General features: G+C 45.7%; 1 protein-coding gene across 2 annotated transcripts in view; it reads left to right on the top strand.

The window, feature by feature from the left end:
* dip2ba (disco-interacting protein 2 homolog Ba) overlaps positions 1-19,226 on the top strand; it is an 82,566-nt gene that overhangs the window by 48,823 nt on the left and 14,517 nt on the right. Inside the window, exons 5-25 of one of the 2 annotated variants that reach the window (XM_014135743.2) lie at positions 177-410; positions 718-864; positions 4,129-4,140; positions 4,481-4,600; positions 6,711-6,908; positions 11,020-11,111; positions 11,270-11,380; positions 11,665-11,788; positions 12,097-12,206; positions 12,399-12,501; positions 13,295-13,453; positions 13,781-13,900; positions 14,677-14,791; positions 15,141-15,280; positions 15,975-16,111; positions 16,446-16,526; positions 16,863-16,990; positions 17,431-17,545; positions 17,681-17,882; positions 18,060-18,172; positions 18,880-18,960. In XM_014135743.2, the coding sequence (XP_013991218.1) occupies positions 177-410; positions 718-864; positions 4,129-4,140; positions 4,481-4,600; positions 6,711-6,908; positions 11,020-11,111; positions 11,270-11,380; positions 11,665-11,788; positions 12,097-12,206; positions 12,399-12,501; positions 13,295-13,453; positions 13,781-13,900; positions 14,677-14,791; positions 15,141-15,280; positions 15,975-16,111; positions 16,446-16,526; positions 16,863-16,990; positions 17,431-17,545; positions 17,681-17,882; positions 18,060-18,172; positions 18,880-18,960 (2,642 nt within the window). The remainder of the gene's footprint in view (positions 1-176; positions 411-717; positions 865-4,128; positions 4,141-4,480; positions 4,601-6,710; positions 6,909-11,019; positions 11,112-11,269; positions 11,381-11,664; positions 11,789-12,096; positions 12,207-12,398; positions 12,502-13,294; positions 13,454-13,780; positions 13,901-14,676; positions 14,792-15,140; positions 15,281-15,974; positions 16,112-16,445; positions 16,527-16,862; positions 16,991-17,430; positions 17,546-17,680; positions 17,883-18,059; positions 18,173-18,879; positions 18,961-19,226) is intronic. The other variant, XM_014135744.2, reaches the window with a different exon arrangement.

Below are 19,226 nucleotides of genomic sequence, written 5' to 3'. Positions count from 1 at the left end.
GGACCAGGGATGGTTGGTTAGGTTATCACTGCTTTTGCCCCAATAAGAGCAGGAGTATTGGGTGTCCACAAACACTGTATATAACCCACCTGGGGTGCTGCCAAGGCAACCATTTTGTGCTACAAAGCTCACCACGCGTCATCTGCTAAATACATCTCGTTCTGTCTCCCTGTCAGACACATCGTCAGCGTCTGAGGACGAAGGTTCTCTGCGTCGCCAGGCGACTCTGAGTGCAGTGCTGGCCCAGAGTCTCCAGAGCCCAGACTACTGGATCAACCGCTCAGTGCAGAGCTCCTCCACCTCCTCCTCCGCCTCCTCCACCCTGTCCCACGGGGAAAATAAGACTCAGACGCAACCGCAGCCGCAGCCCACCTCAGCACTGGCCGACATACTGGCAAGCACACGCATAGGTAACACACACACACACACACACACACACACACACACACACACACACACACACACACACACACACACACACACACACACACACACACACACCCCACACATAGGTAAGACAAACACACCCTGCAAACACATAATCCATATTCCTTACACGCACACGCATTGGTAAAACTGGCGCGCGCGCGCGCACACACATAACAGCCCTTCGTACCCTCAGAGACACTTTCTAAATGAACATGTATTGTCTGTAGCGCCACAGCTTTAGGTAAGTTTACCTCAGAGTATTAAACCTCCTTGTCCCTTCTCCTCCAGAGAACAGTGTCCCCCCAGATGTGACGTCCTACACCCCTGAGAGGGGTTCAAGGGTGGACTCCAGGGTGGACCTGCCCCCCAATGCTATGCCCAAGGGGATGCCCCGAGGACAGAGCCGCACCAGCATGCTGGATACCACCGCTGACGGTATCCACACACACACTGCAGAACACACTGTAGAGCAACAACCACACACTGTAGAGCAACAACCACACACTGTAGAACAACAACAACATACTGTAGAGCAACAACCACACACTGTAGAGCAACAACCACACACTGTAGAGCAACAACCACACACTGCAGAACAACAACACACTGTATAGCAACAACCACACACTGTAGAGCAACAACCACACACTGCAGAACACACTGTAGAGCAACAACCACACACTGCAGAACAACAACAACCATACACTGCAGAACAACAACAACCATACACTGTAGAGGAACACCACACACTGCAGAACACACTGTAGAGCAACAACCACACACTGCAGAACACACTGTAGAGCAACAACCACACACTGTAGAGCAACAATAACACACTGTAGAGCAACAACCACACACTGTAGAACAACAACCACACACTGCAGAACAACAACAAAACACTGTAGAGCAACACCCACACACTGCAGAACAACAACAACACACTGTAGAGCAACAACCACACACTGCAGAACACACTGTAGAGCAACACCCACACACTGCAGAACAACAACAACACACTGTAGAGCAACACCCACACACACTGCAGAACACACTGTAGAGCAACAACTACACACTGTAGAGCAACACCCACACACTGCAGAACACACTGCAGAGCAACAACTACACACTGTAGAGCAACACCCACACACTGCAGAACAACAACACCACACTGTAGAGCAACAACCACACACTGCAGAACACACTGTAGAGCAACAACCACACACTGTAGAGCAACAGCCACACACTGCAGAACACACTGTAGAGCAACAGCCACACACTGCAGAACACACTGTAGAGCAACAGCCACACACTGCAGAAGACACTAGAGCAACAACCACACACTGCAGAACACACTGTAGAGCAACAACCACACACTGCAGAACACACTGTAGAGCAACAACCACACACTGTAGAGCAACAACCACACACTGCAGAACACACTGTAGAGCAACAACCACACACTGTAGCGCAACAACCACACACTGTAGAGCAACAACCACACACTGTAGAGCAACAGCCACACACTGCAGAACACACTGTAGAGCAACAGCCACACACTGCAGAACACACTGTAGAGCAACAGCCACACACTTCAGAACACACTAGAGCAACAACCACACACTGCAGAACACACTGTAGAGCAACAACCACACACTGTAGAGCAACAACCACACACTGCAGAACACACTGTAGAGCAACAACCCCCCCCCAGAACAACAACAACGCACTTTGGAGCAACAACCACACACTGCAGAACACACTGTAGAGCAACAACCACACACTGTAGAGCAACAACCACACACTGCAGAACAACAACAACCCACTGTAGAGCAACAACCACCCACTGCAGAACACACTGTAGAGCAATAGCCACCCACTGCAGAACACACTGTAGAGCAACAACCACCCACTGCAGAACACACTGTAGAGCAACAACCACACACTGTAGAGCAACAACCACACACTGTAGAGCAACAACCACACACTGCAGAACACACTGTAGAGCAATAGCCACCCACTGCAGAACACACTGTAGAGCAACAACCACCCACTGCAGAACACACTGTAGAGCAACAACCACACACTGCAGAACACACTGTAGAGCAACAACCACACACTGCAGAACAACAACAACACACTGTAGAGCAACAACCACACACACTGCAGAACACACTGTAGAGCAACAACCACCCACTGCAGAACACACTGTAGAGCAACAACCACACACTGCAGAACAACAACACACTGTAGAGCAACAACAACACACTGCAGAACAACAACAACACACTGTAGAGCAACAACCACACACTGCAGAACACATTGTAGAGCAACAGCCACCCACTGTAGAACACTCTGTAGAGCAACAACCACCCACTGCAGAACACACTGTAGAGCAACAACCACACACTGTAGAGCAACAACCACACACTGTAGAACACACTGTAGAGCAACAACCACACACTGTAGAACACACTGTAGAGCAACAACCACACTGCAGAACACACTGTAGAGCAACAACCACACACTGTAGAGCAACAACCACACACTGTAGAGCAACAACCACACACTGCAGAACACACTGTAGAGCAACAACCACACACTGTAGAACACACTGTAGAGCAACAACCACACACTGTAGAACACACTGTAGAGCAACAGCCACACACTGCCACACTGTAAAATAACAGCCACACACTGTAAAACAACTACAAACTGTAAAACAACTACAAACTGTAAAACAACAACTACACACTGTAGAACAACAACTACACACTGTAAAACAACAACTACAAACTGTAAAACAACAACTACAAACTGTAAAACAACAACTACAAACTGTAGAACAACAACTACAAACTGTAAAACAACAACTACACACTGTAAAACAACAACTACACACTGTAGAACAACAACTACACACTGTAAAACAACAACTACACACTGTAAAACAACAACTACAAACTGTAGAACAACAACTACAAACTGTAGAACAACAACTACACACTGTAAAACAACAACTACACACTGTAAAACAACAACTACAAACTGTAGAACAACAACTACACACTGTAGAGCAACAACCACCCACTGTAGAACACACTGTAGAGCAACAACCACACACTGCAGAATGTACGATCTCACACACACACACGGCAGCAGACTGGTAACACACCGCAGAAAACCACCACACACTGCGATCACTCACTGTTTTAACCATAATCTCTAGTCTGTAACGTCCTTAATCTGGTGATGGTTTGGCTAACTGACAAAGCACTGTTGTACTGCGTTTGCAGTAATCATGAATGTGGCCGGAAATTCAGTGTGTTTACCCTACTGTGTTTGAAATGGCTATGGTTGCATCCCAAATGACACCCTATTTCCTACATAGTGTATTACTTTTAACCAGAGCCCCCTGGTCAAGTAGTGCACTACATGTATATAGGGAATGGGGTGCCATTTGGGAATCTATTCGGATGATTTGGGTGCTCATGCTCATGTCAACCTCCCTCTTTTTAATAATCTATTTTTATTCCGACATAATGACACACTGACAAGACATAATAACATTGAATGAATCTCACTCACTCTCATCCCCATTCCAGGCGTTGTGTTGGGAATGCTGCTAACATACTATATTTTGTTCTTTTTTGGGGTGATCCCTTTTTCGGCTGTTCGTGTCGTGTCTTTCATTAAAAAAAGGAAAGCGAAAAGGTAATATGAATCAAAATGGGCCGGGGCCGGGGAGGGGCGATGGAGGGATCAATTCCAATCAGCTTGCTTTTTCACCTCTTCTGTCGTCTGTTTGTTCTGTCTCTCCATCGACTCTCCACAGATAGAAATATCCTTCTGTTTTTGACCCAGAATAAAGTTGTGTCTACCTGTTGCGTGTGTCCGTTTGTTAGCATTTGTGTCCGTATGTGCGTGCTTGCCTATTTAATGTCTGAGTGTATGAGTATGTGTGTTTTTGTGCGTGATTGTGACTATTAGTGAGTGTGTGTGTGTGTCTATGGTCGTGTCTGTGATTGTTTGCCTCTACCTCTGTGCTCTCCAGGTGTGCCAGTGAACAGCCGTGTTTCCACTAAGATCCAGCAGCTGCTGAACACTCTGAAGCGGCCCAAGAGACAAGCGCTCAGTGAGTTCTTCCTGGATGACTCCGAGGAGATCGTAGAGGGTAAGAAGCACAGAGAGGACCTGCTCCAAAACTTAGGTTCCATAAAATACAATACTTCCATTCTGATACTTACAGCACCTTCAGAAAGTATTCACACCGCTTGACTTTTCCACATTTTGTTGTATTACAACCTGAATTTAAAATGGATTAAGAGATTTTGTGTCAATGTCCTACACACAATACCCCATAATGTCAAAGTGGAATTATGTTTTACAAATGTATACAAAATTAAAAGCTGAAGTGTCTTGAGTCAATAAGTATTCAACCCCTTTGTTATGGCAAGCCTTTGTAAGTTCAGGAGTTCAGCTGCTTAACAAGTCACATACTAAGTTGCATGGACTCACTCTGTGTGCAATAATAGTGTTTAACAAGATCTTTGAATGACTACCTCATCTCTGTATCCCACACATACAATTATCTGTAAGGTCCCTCAGTCCAGCAGTGAATTTCGAACACAGATTCAACCACAAAGACCAGGGAGGTTTTCTAATGCTTCGCAAAGAAGGGCACCTATTGATAAATAAAAAAAGCAGACATTACATATCCCTTTGAGCAAGGTGGAGTTATTCATTACCCTTTGGAGGGTGTATCAAGACACCCCGTCACTACAAAGATACAGGCGTCCTTCCTAACTCAGTTGCCGGAGAGAGAAAGGAAACCGCTCAGGTCACGTCCTGACCCTTGTAAGATGTCATTTTCTATAGTAGAGTGGTCAGAGGGTGTTTTTGGGTGGTTTTCTGGTTATTTGTTTCTATGTGGGTTTCTAGGTTTCTATTTCTATGTTGGGGTTGTTGGGATGATCTCCAATTAGAGGCAGCCGGTTCTCGTTGTCTCTAATTGGAGATCATATTTATGTAGGGGGTTTTTCCGCTTGTGTTTGTGGGTTGTTTATCTTTTGAGTAGTGTTTGTTTCTCTATGCGTCACGGTTTGTTTTGTAAATTCAGTTATTTATGTTTTGCAAAGTTTCACGGATTTAATAAAATGTGGAACTACAACCACGCTGCACTTTGGTCCGCTCCTTTCGACAGCCATGATACCATGAGGCCAATGGTGACTTTAAAACAGTTACAGAGTTTAATGGCTGTGATAGGAGAAAACTGAGGATGGATCAACAAAATTGTAGTAACTCCACAATAGTAACTTAATTGACAAGAAGGAACCCTGTACAGATTACTTTTTTAAAATCCAAAACATGCATCCTGTTTGCAGTAAGGCACTAAAGTAATACTGCAAAAAAATTGTCAAAGCAATTCACTTTTTTTCCTAAATACAAAGTGTTATGTTTGGGGCAAATACAACACATTACTGAGTACCACTCTCTATATTTTCAAGCAAGTGGTGGCTGCATCATGTTATGGGTATGCTTGTAATTGTTAAGGACTGGGGAGTTTTTCAAGATAAAAATGGAATGGAGCTAAGCACAGGCAAATTCCTGAGCACAGGAAAACCTGGTTCAGTCTGCTTTCCACCAGACAGTGGGAGATGAATTCACCTTTCAGCAGGACAATAACCTAAAACACAAGTTCAAATCTACACTGGAGTTGCTTAACAAGAAGACTGTGAATGTTCCTGAGTGACCTAGTTAGTTTTGACTTAAATTGCTTGAAATTCTATGGCAAGGCCTGAAAATGTATGTTTAGCAAAGATCAACAACCAATTTTACAGAGCTTGAAGAATTTTGAAAATAATAATGGGCAAAGGTTGTACAATCCAGGTGCGGAAAGCTCTTAACAAGTATTGACCCGGGTGTGAATATTTATGTAAATTAGCGGTTTCTTTATTTCATTTTAAATACATTTGTAACAATTTGTAAAAACATGTTTTCACTTTGTCAATATGTGTTATTGTGTGTAAATGGGTGAGGAAAAAAATAAATGTAATCCATTTTGAATTCAGGCTGTAACACAACAACAACAAAAAGTCAAGGGGTATGAATACTTTCTGAAGGCACTGTACATTCCAATACTTACATTCCATTGAATACAATGCATTCTTCCTTCCTACCTTCCTTGAAAGAAATATATAGACAGTAGACATTTAACTCACTATACCCCACTTTATTATTCTCTTCCTCTTCACCCTCATTCCTGTCTCCTCCCCTCTCCGTAGTGCCCCAGCCGGACCCCAACACCCCCAGGCCAGAGGGCCGTCAGATCATCCCAGTGAAGGGGGAGCCCCTGGGGGTGGTCAGTAACTGGCCCCCGGCCCTTCAGGCAGCCCTGGCACGCTGGGGAGCCACACAGGCCAAGAGCCCCGCTCTCACCGCCCTGGACGTTACCGGGAAACCCCTCTACACTCTGACATACGGTTGGTCTCACCGTCTTAAATGGCACTCTGCTCCCTATTCCCTGCTATATAGGGAGTAATTTCAAGCTAACCCACTTTATTTTTTATTTTGCCTTTTAACTAGGCAAGGCAGTTAAGAAAACATTTGTATTTACAATGACGGCCTACCAATAGGAAAAAGGCTTGCTGCGTGGATTAAAATTAAACATGTAGATATAGCACATCACAATGAGAGAGTCACCACCACACTACAAAAAGAAAGACCTAAGGTGACAACACAGCCTGGCAGCAACATGACAGCAACACAACATGACAGCAACACAACATGACAGCAACACAACATGGCAGCAACACAACATGACAGCAACACAACATGACAGCAACACAACATGGCAGCAACAAAACATGGTAGCAACACAACATGGCAGCAGCACAACATGGCAGCAGCACAAACATTGTTGGGCACAGACAACAGCGCAAAGGGCAAAAAGGTAGCGATAACATTACATCACGCGAAGCAGACACAAGTGTCAGTAAGAGTGTCCATGATTGAGTCTTTGAATCTAGAGATGGAGATAAAACAGTCCAAAAAGCTTGTTAGACACTAAGAAAGCATTGTTGTAGAGCGTTAAACACAACATCTGGGGAGGGACCAGCTGAGTATTAGACTGTATCATCTGCATATAAATGGATGAGAGAGCGTGCTACTTACTGCCTGAGCTATGTTGTTGATGTAAATTGAGAAGAGCGTGGGGCCTAGGATTGAGCCTTGGGGTACTCCCTTGGTGACAGACAGGCACTGCACTCTTTGAGAGGGGTAGTTAGCAAACCAGGCCAAAGACCCCTCAGAGACACCAATACTCCTTTTCCGATCCACAATAATTGAATGTTCTACCGTATTAAAAGCTTTGACCAAGTCAATAAAAATATAAACATTGCTTAGAATCAAGCGCAATGTTGACATCATTTAGGACCTTTAAGGTTGCAGTGATACATCCATAACTTGAGCGGAAACCAGATTGCATACCTGAGAGAATACTATAGACCTCAAGAAAGCCAGTCAGTTGATTATTGACAACTTTTTCCAACACTTTTGATAAACAGGGCAAGATAGAAATTGGCCTATAACAGTTAGGATCAGCTTGATCTGCCTTCCAAGCAATGGGAACCTCCCCAGAGAGGAGAGACAGGTTAAAAAGTTCAGAGATAGGCTTGGCGATGATAGGGGCTGCAACCTTAAAGAAGAAAGGATCTAAACTATCTGACCCAGATGTTTTTGGGGGTCAAGTTTGAGGAGCTACTTTACACCTCAGGGAGAAGTGGTGTAGCGGGGCAGGTAGAAAAGAGGGATGAGCATTGGGGCTAGTCGCATTAGAAGGGCTGGGAGATGAGGAAATGTTGGACGGGCAAGGAGGCAAATAGGAATCCTGACTTAATGAAGTGGTGATTAAAGAGCTCAGCCATGCGCTCCTTGTCAGTAACAACCACATCATCAACATTTGGGGTGGCAGGTAGCCTAGTGGTTAGAGCGTTGGGCCAGTAACCGAAAGGTTGCTAGATTGAATCCCCGTGCTGACAAGGTAAAAATATGTTGTTCTGCTCCTGAACAAGGCAGTTAACCCACTGTTCCTAGGCTGTCATTGTAAATAACAATTTGTTCTTAACTGACTTGCCTAGTTAAATGAAGGTTGAATAATAATGACTTTTTAAAATAAAAACGTTAAGGGCCATGGGCAGCTGTAAGGAGGAGGGTTTATTCTCCAGGTCTTTCACTGTTTTTCAGAACTTCTTGTGGTTAGACCCACAGAGGGAAAACTGCTCCTTAAAGTAACTAAATTTGGCCTTCTGGATAGCCAGAGTGCACTTATTTCTCATTTGCCTGAACCACAGCCAGTCAGCCTGAGTATTTGTGTGCCGAGCCTTTCGCCGGATGGTGTTCTTGAGGTGGAGTAACTCTGCCAGATCACAGTCAAACCAGGGGCTGAACCTTTTTTTAAATTCTCATTTCTCTTTATGGGGGCGTGTTTGTTAACGATACCACTGAAAATATCAAAATAGAAGGTCCAAGCGTCTTCGACAGAGGAGCTGATTCTATACCATTTTACAGAGACCAGGTCATGAAGGAAGGCTTGCTCATTAAAGTTGTTCAGCAAGCGCCTACGATAAATCAGGACAGGTTGTTTCACTGAGCAGCCATTACGAACACAGGCTGTAAAACAGTGATCACGAAGGTCATTACTGAAAACACCAGACTGATACCTATCAGGATTATTTGTGAGGATAACATCAAGGAGAGTAGCCTTTTCTGGGTGTTTGGTGTCATAATTTGTGGGATTGGTAATAATCTGAGAAAGATTTAGGGAGTCCCATTGCTTTAAGACTTGGTCATGTGGTTTAAGCATGTCCCAGTTTAGGTCACCTAGCAGGACAAATTCAGACTTAGTGTAAGAGGCCAGGAGAGAGCTTAGGGCAGGTAGGGTACAGGCCGGTGCTATTGGTAGATGATAACTCCCAGCAACAGTCAACAAAGAGCTATTTGAAAGCATAATGCTTAAACCCAGCAAATCATGTTGTTTGGGGACAGACTTGGTGGAGACAACAGAGCAATGAAGGTGTTCCTTGGTAAAGATTGCCACTCAACCACCTTTGGAAGATCTGTCTTGCAGAAAAAGGTTATAACCAGAAAGGTTAACATCAAGTGTTCAAAACACTCTTTCTTAACCACGTCTCAGTAATGACCAACACATCTGGATTGGAGCTGTGAACCCACACCTTCAATTGATACATTTTAGGTAATAAGCTTCTAGTGTTAGTGTGCAGAAAACCCAGGCTTTTACGAGAGCAGACATCAGTGAAGTAGATGTCAGAGCACAAGTCAGAATTGGGGATAGCAACAGTAGATGGGCCAGGTTGTACATGCACATTTCCAGATATCATCAACAGTAATACAAACAGGGCACGGCAGAAGACAGGGAGAGCTCTGCAGTGTGGATTTTCTATGACATTTGAATGTGCATCAGATGGTAACAAGATTGTATTGTACAGCAATTTCATCAGGTAACATGAATACAAAGCCGGCGAGAGGTGGTTAGAATAGGATGGGAGGCCAAGAGTCCGTGTAACTAGTAGAAAGTCAAGTCGCGAGTGTGGGGAACAAACATTGTCTGTCCCACGGTCGGGTAAACAAGCCAGTTCGTAGTCAACAAAGCACGCAGGAGTCATGGGGCAAGTAGCGTAAAGCACATGAAAATAATAAATGACTTGGGGCTTGCCATTGTAAGTTCAAAGAGTCACTCACCCCAACAAATGAACTTGAGAGAGTAGCTCTATGAGTCCAGTAGGCTATAAAAGTATGAGATAAAATAAATAAATAGTAGGCCTATACTTGTTAATTAAAGCGTTTGAGTAAGTTCATATAATAAGCTTCACAAGTTAATTAGCCTACATAAAATTCTGATCAGTCCAAAGTCTGCGGTGTATGTGCGTTTGTGCTGGAGGCCAGCGAGCGCTCGGGGGGGTGGGGAGGGGGGGGGAGAGGAGTGTGCCAGGGGTACCTGTACCAGACGGGGAGACAGACCAGGGCAGACGGGGGACAGATCGATGGGTGGGATCCAAACAGCAGTGCCGCAGGCAACGGGAGTAGGTGTCACACCTGCTTGGGAGAAGCTTTTTTTGGGAGGCTGAGTAGGAGAGGAGGCGTTCAACCTTACCAGACAGGTGCGCGTTAGAGCACATAGAAACATCCAAAGCGAAACACTTGGTGAAAAAAAACGTGGTCAAGTTGGCTTGAGTTTCGATATTCGCCAGACATTCGGGCCTTCAAACAATCAATAGCTCGCGAACGATTTCCTGAAACGTGGGTGTTCTACACGCAACATGGTAGGGTCCTTCCCAGTCATTACAAGTGCAACACGAAACCCACAGACCTGGAGGACGCTGCTGCCGAGGTGGGAGGAGGATTGCGGGTGTCTCAGATCTGACCTCTTTAGTTTATGACTTGTGCTACGTAGTTCATCGACACAAAAGATCACACTCCTCGCAGTCAATCTATGGAGAGCTCAAGTCATTTTAGTCTCCTCTTAGAAATTGCTCTTGTGACCACGGTGTATGTATCTCTCTCTCTCTCCCTCAGGTAAACTGTGGAGCCGCAGTCTGAAACTGGCCTACACTCTGTTGAACAAACTTGGCACCAAGAACGAGCCTGTCCTGAGACCTGGAGATAGGGTACGTGGTCAAAACTGATTGATCTTTATTCAAAAACGTGAAACGTGTCTTCTAGATACATTGCACATGCACAGACGACACAATACACTATGTAAGATGTTCCCGTTGTGACGTGTGGTGCTCTTTCTGAAACTGTACTGCGTGTCTATGTCCCCTAGGTGGCGCTGGTGTACCCCAACAGTGACCCTGCTATGTTCTGGGTGGCCTTCTATGGCTGTCTCCTAGCAGAGGTCATCCCTGTACCCATAGAGGTGCCACTGTCTAGACAGGTAAGGGACAAGGATGTTGAGTGTTTTATAGTGACATCGTTAGTTAGCTATGTAGCTCAATCTCATGGAATATTTGGTTCCTGACAAATAACCAAATGAAGTCAGAGTAGCATAAATCCAGCTTTCAGTCACTATGCAGTAGACATGGGCCAGTTCTTACCAGCTATAGCAACACAAACAACATGGCTAGATCCAAGTGGTCACCTGTCTCATTACAGACCAATAGTGGCAGTATAGATTTCCTGTCAATTTGTAATGGTTACCTTTTGTGTTTCACATCCCAGGACGCAGGCAGTCTTCAGATTGGGTTCCTATTGGGCAGCTGTGGGGTAGGCCTGGCCCTGACTAGCGAGATCTGTCTCAAAGGACTGCCCAAGACACCCCAGGGAGAGATCATGCAGTTCAAAGGTCAGCACACACCACAAAATGCTCCACTGCAGTTGTCACCCCACTCACTCACTCTCTCTCTCTCTGGGACTCATTAGCTAGGCACATTAGGAGGAGCCCGTTGCTCATTATACTGTTTATCTGTGGGTAGATGTACATTTGTACATCCGTTGTCCCATATGAACGAAACGAGGCCTACACAAATGGTCCTAATGCCACCTTTTTCAAAGCTACAAGGTTTTGATCCACACTGGATCTTTGTCCAGTCGTCAAACGGGCTTCTGGTATTGTCCTGTGTCTGCTGATGATGTTGTTGTTCTGCCTCCCAGGTTGGCCCCGTATGAAGTGGGTTGTGACAGACACCAAGTACCTGACCAAGCCCTCTAAAGACTGGCAGCCCCACATCCCCACCGCCAACACAGACACAGCTTACATCGAGGTGAGACCAGCGTCCTTGTGGGAAGTATTCAGACCATTTATGTGTGTATTTGACAGATTAAAAAAAATAATAATAATAATAATATTAATTATGCTCGTTTGTCTTTCTGTTTATGTTGTGTATCGCAGATTTATTTTGTGAATTCATTTAACTCTATGACTGATTATGTGTGTGTGTGTTCTGCTCTTCCAGTATAAGGCCAGTAAAGAGGGGACAGTGATGGGAGTAGCCGTGTCTAAGATAGCCTTGTTGACACACTGCCAGGCCCTGACACAGGCCTGCAACTACTGTGAAGGTCAGTACATGAAAAACACACACCGACACATTGTTCCTGTGTGGCTCAGTTGGTAGAGCATGGTGTTTGCAACACCAGGGTTGGGGGTTCAATTCCCACGGGGGACCGGTACAGAGAAAAAATGTATGAAATGCATGCATTCACTACTGTAAGTCGCTCTGGATAAAGAGCGTCTGCTAAAAATGACTAAAATGTACAAATGTTTTAGTGACAATTTATCTACTCAAGCACTCTTAGTAGCCTAGATACACAGAGATGACCCAAAACGAGTTTGTTAATTATGCAAGGAGGAACATGAAGAAGCTAAAGGAACTGGAACCTTTGGAGGAGGTTAGGGTGATGTTGTTACTCTTGTCTTCACCACGAATACTCACGCTCAGGTTAAATAATTGATCAGGCCTGAGGTCTCTTCTCCTGTACGCTCTCTGTCTCTTTCTGTCTCTCTCTTCTCTCCTCTCTCTACTCAGATCATCTGTTAGACAAAGGGAACTTTACCCTCTGTGTCTCAGAGAACATTAGATCCTGTGAGGGGAATCCACAGAGGCAGGCAGCAAGACTGTTCCTGGAACACGGTGTTTCCCTGTCCATAATTAGTTTCGTTTTATTGTAGCCTACAGACTTATCGTGTGGTATAAAGCTATTATCAAATGCCCTGTGGCAGCCTAGCTATATGGAGAAGCTGCTTTCGGTATCCTTAAGTGTCCGTGTAACTGTTGGAATCCTTCGTGACTGTAATGTGATTTGTGGATTGAAATCAAGTATTTCAATTGAGTGTGTGTGTCCTCTCTCTCAGGAGAAACGTTGGTCAACGTGCTAGATTGTAAGAAGGACATGGGTTTGTGGCATGGGGTGTTAACCAGTGTGATGAACAGGATCCACACCATCACTGTACCCTACGCTGTCATGAAGGCCTGTCCCATGTCCTGGGTGCAGAGGGTCCACATACACAAAGGTAAGGCTACAGTTAGCATTTGTATTGTAAACTGCATAGAGACTAGCATCCTAAACTGCATGCTATGGATTAGGTAAATCGGGTCAGGTTCATTAGGAGACATTGTAGCAAAATGTTTTCAGATGTTGTCTGCTGGAAAATGAAAACAAGCCTTTCTTATTGAGCAAATTCAGATATTACCTCTGTTTCAGTCTGTTTTGGAACGTTTCTTCCATTTTGTGCCTTAATGAACGCAACCTAAATGTGTGGAATTGGCATTAGCGCTTGTGTCATTAATTGCTATATGTGAGAGGCTGAGCTGTCCCTACTGTTCCTCCCTCCCTGCAGCACGTGTCGCCTTGGTGAAGTGTCGTGACCTCCACTGGGCTATGATGGCTCACAGGGACCAGAGAGACACCAACCTGTCGTCCATACGCATGCTCATAGTAGCCGATGGAGCCAACCCCTGTGAGTCACACACACGTGCGCGGGCTACAGACACATGGACGCTTTGGACACACACACACACACACACACACACACACACACACACACACACACACACTCATAGGGACCACTCCTTAACCTTTCCTGTGAGTCGTATATACATGGCAGCCATGAAGCATGCTTGCTTTATTTATCTATTCGCAAGACTATTATTTGTCCTTACAAAGGTACACTGTGATTTAGTATTTGTAAGCTACAGTGCATCCGCCAGTCAACAATCATACAGTGGCTTGCAAAAGTATTCACCCACTTGGCATTTTTCCTATTTTGTTGCCTTACAACCTCAAATTAAAATAGATTTTTTTGGGGGGGATTGTATCATTTGATTTACACAACATGCCTGCCACTTTGAAGATGCAAAATATTTTTTTATTGTGAAACAAACAACACAAAAAACAGAACTTGAGCGTGCATAACTATTCACCCCCCCAAAGTCAATACTTTGTAGAGCCACCTTTTGCAGCAATTACAGCGGCAAGTCTCTTGGGGTATGTCTATAAGCTTGGCACATCTAGCCACTGGGATTTTTGCCAATTCTTCAAGGCAAAACTGCTCCAGCTCCTTCAAGTTGGATGGGTTCCGCTGGCGTACAGCAATCTTTAAGTCATACCACAGATTCTCAATTGGATTACAGGTTGCACTGTATCTAACCTTACCAAAGTACATTGGAAGTATAGAAACGTTTGCATTGTGCGTGAATATTGACACACACTCACTGTATTTGTGATATCTTTCAGGGTCCGTGTCGTCGTGCGACGCCTTTCTCAACGTGTTCCAGTCTCACGGGTTAAAGCCGGAGGTCATCTGCCCCTGTGCCTCCTCTCCTGAAGCCCTCACTGTGGCTATCCGCAGGTACTACACTATACACCAGTTCACAGCTACTGGTGCACCATATAATTCATATAATTCATATATAATAATTCATATATATATATGAATTATTATATATGTGAATTATATGGTGCACCAGTAGCTGTGAACAAAATGGGTTTTATTTTTTTTATATACACAACCTCTAAGGAAACGTACACCCAACCCATTTCCAGTGCTCATGTAGTATATGAACAATAAAGTAATCTTCTTCACATCAATTGAGAAACGTATGTCTCATGTCTCCATAGCTCTCTCACACTCCGTATTTTCTTTGCCCTTACTCTCCCTCGCTCTCCATCTCCCCCACCCTCCCTCCCTCCCCTTCCAGGCCTGGTGCCCGTGGTGCAGCCCTCCCAGCCAGAGCCATCCTGTCCATGGGCGGTCTGAGTCATGGGGTCATCAGGGTCAACACAGAGGATAAAAACTCTGCCCTCACTGTACAGGACGTGGGCCATGTCATGCCTGGAGGTCAGCGAACTGACTTCACCGTGCACTACACTACAGTACACACGTTCTGTGTACTGTTACGGTTCAATTCCCTTTAACAGTTGTTCCTCACTGACTTACTTTAACAGTGGGGCTTTTACTGTCATGTCAATGTCTCTTCCCTGGTGTTAAGTCTACTTGGTTCAGTGTTCGAGTCATTGCTTCAATAATACATTGATTTTATATCGCGCTTATCTTGGACCCAAAGAAGCTTCGGAAGTTAGTTTCTTATGTGTGTGTGCTTTTTGTGTTTTAGCCCTAATGACATTGTCCTCTTGTGTTTCAGCTCTGATGTCATTGTCCTCTTGTGTTTTAGCCCTGATGTCATTGTCCTCTTGTGTTTCAGCTCTGATGTCATTGTCCTCTTGTGTTTTAGCCCTGATGTCATTGTCCTCTTGTGTTTTAGCCCTAATGTCATTGTCCTCTTGTGTTTCAGCCCTGATGTCATTGTCCTCTTGTGTTTCAGCTCTGATGTCATTGTCCTCTTGTGTTTTAGCCCTAATGTCATTGTCCTCTTGTGTTTCAGCTCTGATGTCATTGTCCTCTTGTGTTTCAGCTCTGATGTCATTGTCCTCTTGTGTTTCAGCTCTGATGTCATTGTCCTCTTGTGTTTTAGCCCTAATGTCATTGTCCTCTTGTGTTTCAGCTCTGATGTCATTGTCCTCTTGTGTTTTAGCCCTGATGTGTATCGTGAAGCCAGACGGCCCTCCGCAGCTCTGTAAGACAGATGAGATCGGAGAGATAGTGTTGAACTCCAGGGCTGGAGGAACCATGTACTACGGCCTGCCTGGAGTCACCAAGAACACCTTTGAGGTCAGGAGAGGACTGTTTACTGAACTCTCTCATCATGCCTCTGCGTCTCTGGCCGCAGTGTGGTGTACTGGCACGGTTGTGTAGCCATCAACCTAAAAAACAGACCCCTCTGTCAGAGCGTTACACTTCTAAAAGCTCTACCCAACCTTTATTCTTCACTGGGCATGGTTGCCTATGGTCTCTACTCTTTAAACTGAGTTGAGGAGTTGTGTTGACCGTTAAAAGTGTTGTTTATGTGATGTTTTTGAAATGATGGTCATTATGAAATATATTTAATATACAGGCCCCTCCCGTAAACCCCCTAACTGAACGTGTCCCTCTGTCTTCTGTTCAGGTGATTCCTGTCAACCAGGCTGGAGCTCCGTTGGGAGAGATCCTCTTCACTAGGACTGGCCTGCTGGGTTTCGTAGGGCCGGTAAGACCACATTGAGTCCCCCTTGGACTTGCCTCCAAATTGTAGGACTTGCCATACTGAGCTAGCCTGGGTGCCAGTCCTTTCTCTTGCCAAATCCTTATGGAATTGTCCTGCCGTACAGTCTGGCTGAATGATTAAAAAGTTCACACTTATAGTTTGCAGTGAGGCCAGACAGTTTGGCTTGACACCGATGGAGTTGGCAAGAGCACAAACAGATCTGGGACCAGGCTCTCTACTGATCTGGAGGAATAGAAAAAAAAACCTGTCTATCTAGAATTGGCTTCTTTAGTCTGTCGATGTGCAGTAGGTGAAGATCTTCTCCCTCTCTCTCCACAGGGCAGTCTGGTCTTTGTAGTGGGAAAGAACGAGGGGCTCCTGACGGTCAGTGGTAGACGACACAATGCTGATGACCTGGTGGCCACCGCCCTGGCCGTGGAGCCTGTTAAAACTGTCTACCGGGGGAGGTGGGTGTCAGGGGGCTCAGGTTTCTTGTGTGACATCCTGTGTTCAAGTGTGCCTTTGTAGAATTGTGGTTTGAGGAGGGAGGTGAGATATACAGAAGCCTCCGCGTCCTGTTGAGTAGGCACGACACCGGAGGAAACGTTTTGGATCCGTTTCAAATGTAATCTCCGTGTTGTGCTGACCTTAAGTGAGGTAAGAGGGCGGCGTGAGGGCGTGGTATGAAAGCGTGCCGTGCTGTGTGGGGTCGCGCTGTCCTTCCCCTCGGCACCGGGGCAGGATCAGTGTGTTCTCTGTAACGGTGTTCCCTGATGTACTGTGTGTTGTGTTGTCAGAGTACGTTGCTTTTGGTGTGTGTGTGTGTGTGATGGTAGTTCACAGGGTTGTGTGTTATTGCCGACTGACCCTCTCTCCCTCTCTCTAATCTCTCTCTCCCCTTGTGTAGGATCGCTGTGTTCTCAGTGACCGTGTTCTATGATGAGAGGATAGTGATTGTAGCTGAGCAGAGGCCTGATGCCAGTGAAGAGGACAGCTTCCAGTGGATGAGCAGAGTACTACAGGTACCCTGTCACCATGTCATCTATGCATTCATCTCGAATAGCATCAGCTGGGTATACTATCTTCTATCGATATGTACACTGTTAGTTTAGTACACCTAGCTAAACATAACACTTGTGCTGTGTTTTCCTCTGTAGGCAATAGACAGTATTCATCAGGTGGGTTTGTACTGTCTGGCCCTGGTGCCGGCCAACACGTTACCCAAGACCCCGCTGGGAGGGATCCACATCTCTGAGACCAAACAGAACTTCCTAGAGGGGAACCTGCACCCATGTAACATCCTCCTCTGTCCACACACCTGTGTCACCAACCTTCCCAAACCACGACAGAAACAACCAGGTAAAGATGATGGGCTGTCCTGAATGTTGGGGGAAGTTCAGTTCCCGTGATTCGGGATTGTATCTCGCATCTTGAACTCTTGTGTGTTTGTATACAGAACAGGGCGACAACGATTGGCTAGCCTAATGTCTCAGTCTTTGTGTATCTCTGACTCTCCCATCCTCCTATCCTGTATAGTTGGTGTGGGCCCGGCCTCTATCATGGTTGGTAACCTGGTAGCGGGGAAGAGGATGGCCCAGGCTGCAGGCAGAGAGCTGGGAGTGCTGGAGGAAGAAGGCCTGGTCAGGAAGGTAAGACCTTAACGTACCTGGTGAGGCTGGTCCCTACTGTCTGTCTTCTCTCCTAAACAGACTTACGCCTGGAAGAAACCACATCACAACTGATTATACCAGCATTGACTAAACCTTATTGTTGTACGAAAGAGATTGGCCACGCAGGATCCTTATGTCTGGTATGGAGTCAGGGAGGGGTGACTATTGCTGGTTTCCTGTCCTAAGGTTGTGTTGTGTTCTGTCTCTACTGTCGGTGGCGCTGGTAGCTCTGTTCTTGGCCCACCATGATGGTAAGTCTACCGCTAGCTGAGCTGGGTGTTGCTTCTGCTCATGTTGCCTCTGTCAGATGTGCTGCTTTGCACTGGTAGTCATTTGTGTGTGTACCCTTGTGTTGAGAAGGGAATCAAGCTCAGCATGGTACCGTCCAGGGAGCAACAGAGAACTCACTATATCAGTGTGTGTTTTTACTGTGGCTGCTAGCCTGCTACTGTAACTGTTCTCCCTCCCCAGTTGCAGTGACCCTTAGCGTCCTGTTCTTGTACCCTGGTCTTTGGTTGTGTGATCAGCCCCTGAAAAGTCCTGAACTGAAATCGTAATATCAGTATTGAATGATCCTGACTGCTGTCACAGCTCACCCCCTCTCTCGGCTCTCTCTCGCTCTCTCTTCTATCTCTCCTCTCCCTCGCTCTCTTTCTCCTCTCTCGCGCTTTCGCTCTCTCTCTCAGCACCAGTTTCTGTCTGAAGCCTTACAGTGGAGAGCCCAGACCGACCCTGACCACGTCCTCTATGTGCTGCTCAACGCTAAGGTACGACACACACATTCATGTTCACACGTTTTCTTTATGAGCTTCTAAGCATTAACATGGTCGTGTTAGGGAGGTAGTTTGGAACCGTACTCGCTTGATGAGTAACGGCGTCTGGAAGATTTGCGGTGCCTTCAGCTCAGTGGGCTGACAGTCAGGTACCATGCAGGAGATCAGGGTTCGAACCCCGGTCAGTCACAATTGCTAGACTTTCCTGTGAATTTGAGCTGCAGCTGTTCTGTTGCATATGGTATCTGTTTCCCCACCTC

This window comes from Salmo salar, chromosome ssa13 (assembly GCF_905237065.1).
Source record: "Salmo salar chromosome ssa13, Ssal_v3.1, whole genome shotgun sequence".
Lineage (NCBI taxonomy): Eukaryota > Metazoa > Chordata > Actinopteri > Salmoniformes > Salmonidae > Salmo > Salmo salar.
This window is presented reverse-complemented; position numbering and strand designations above follow the sequence as displayed.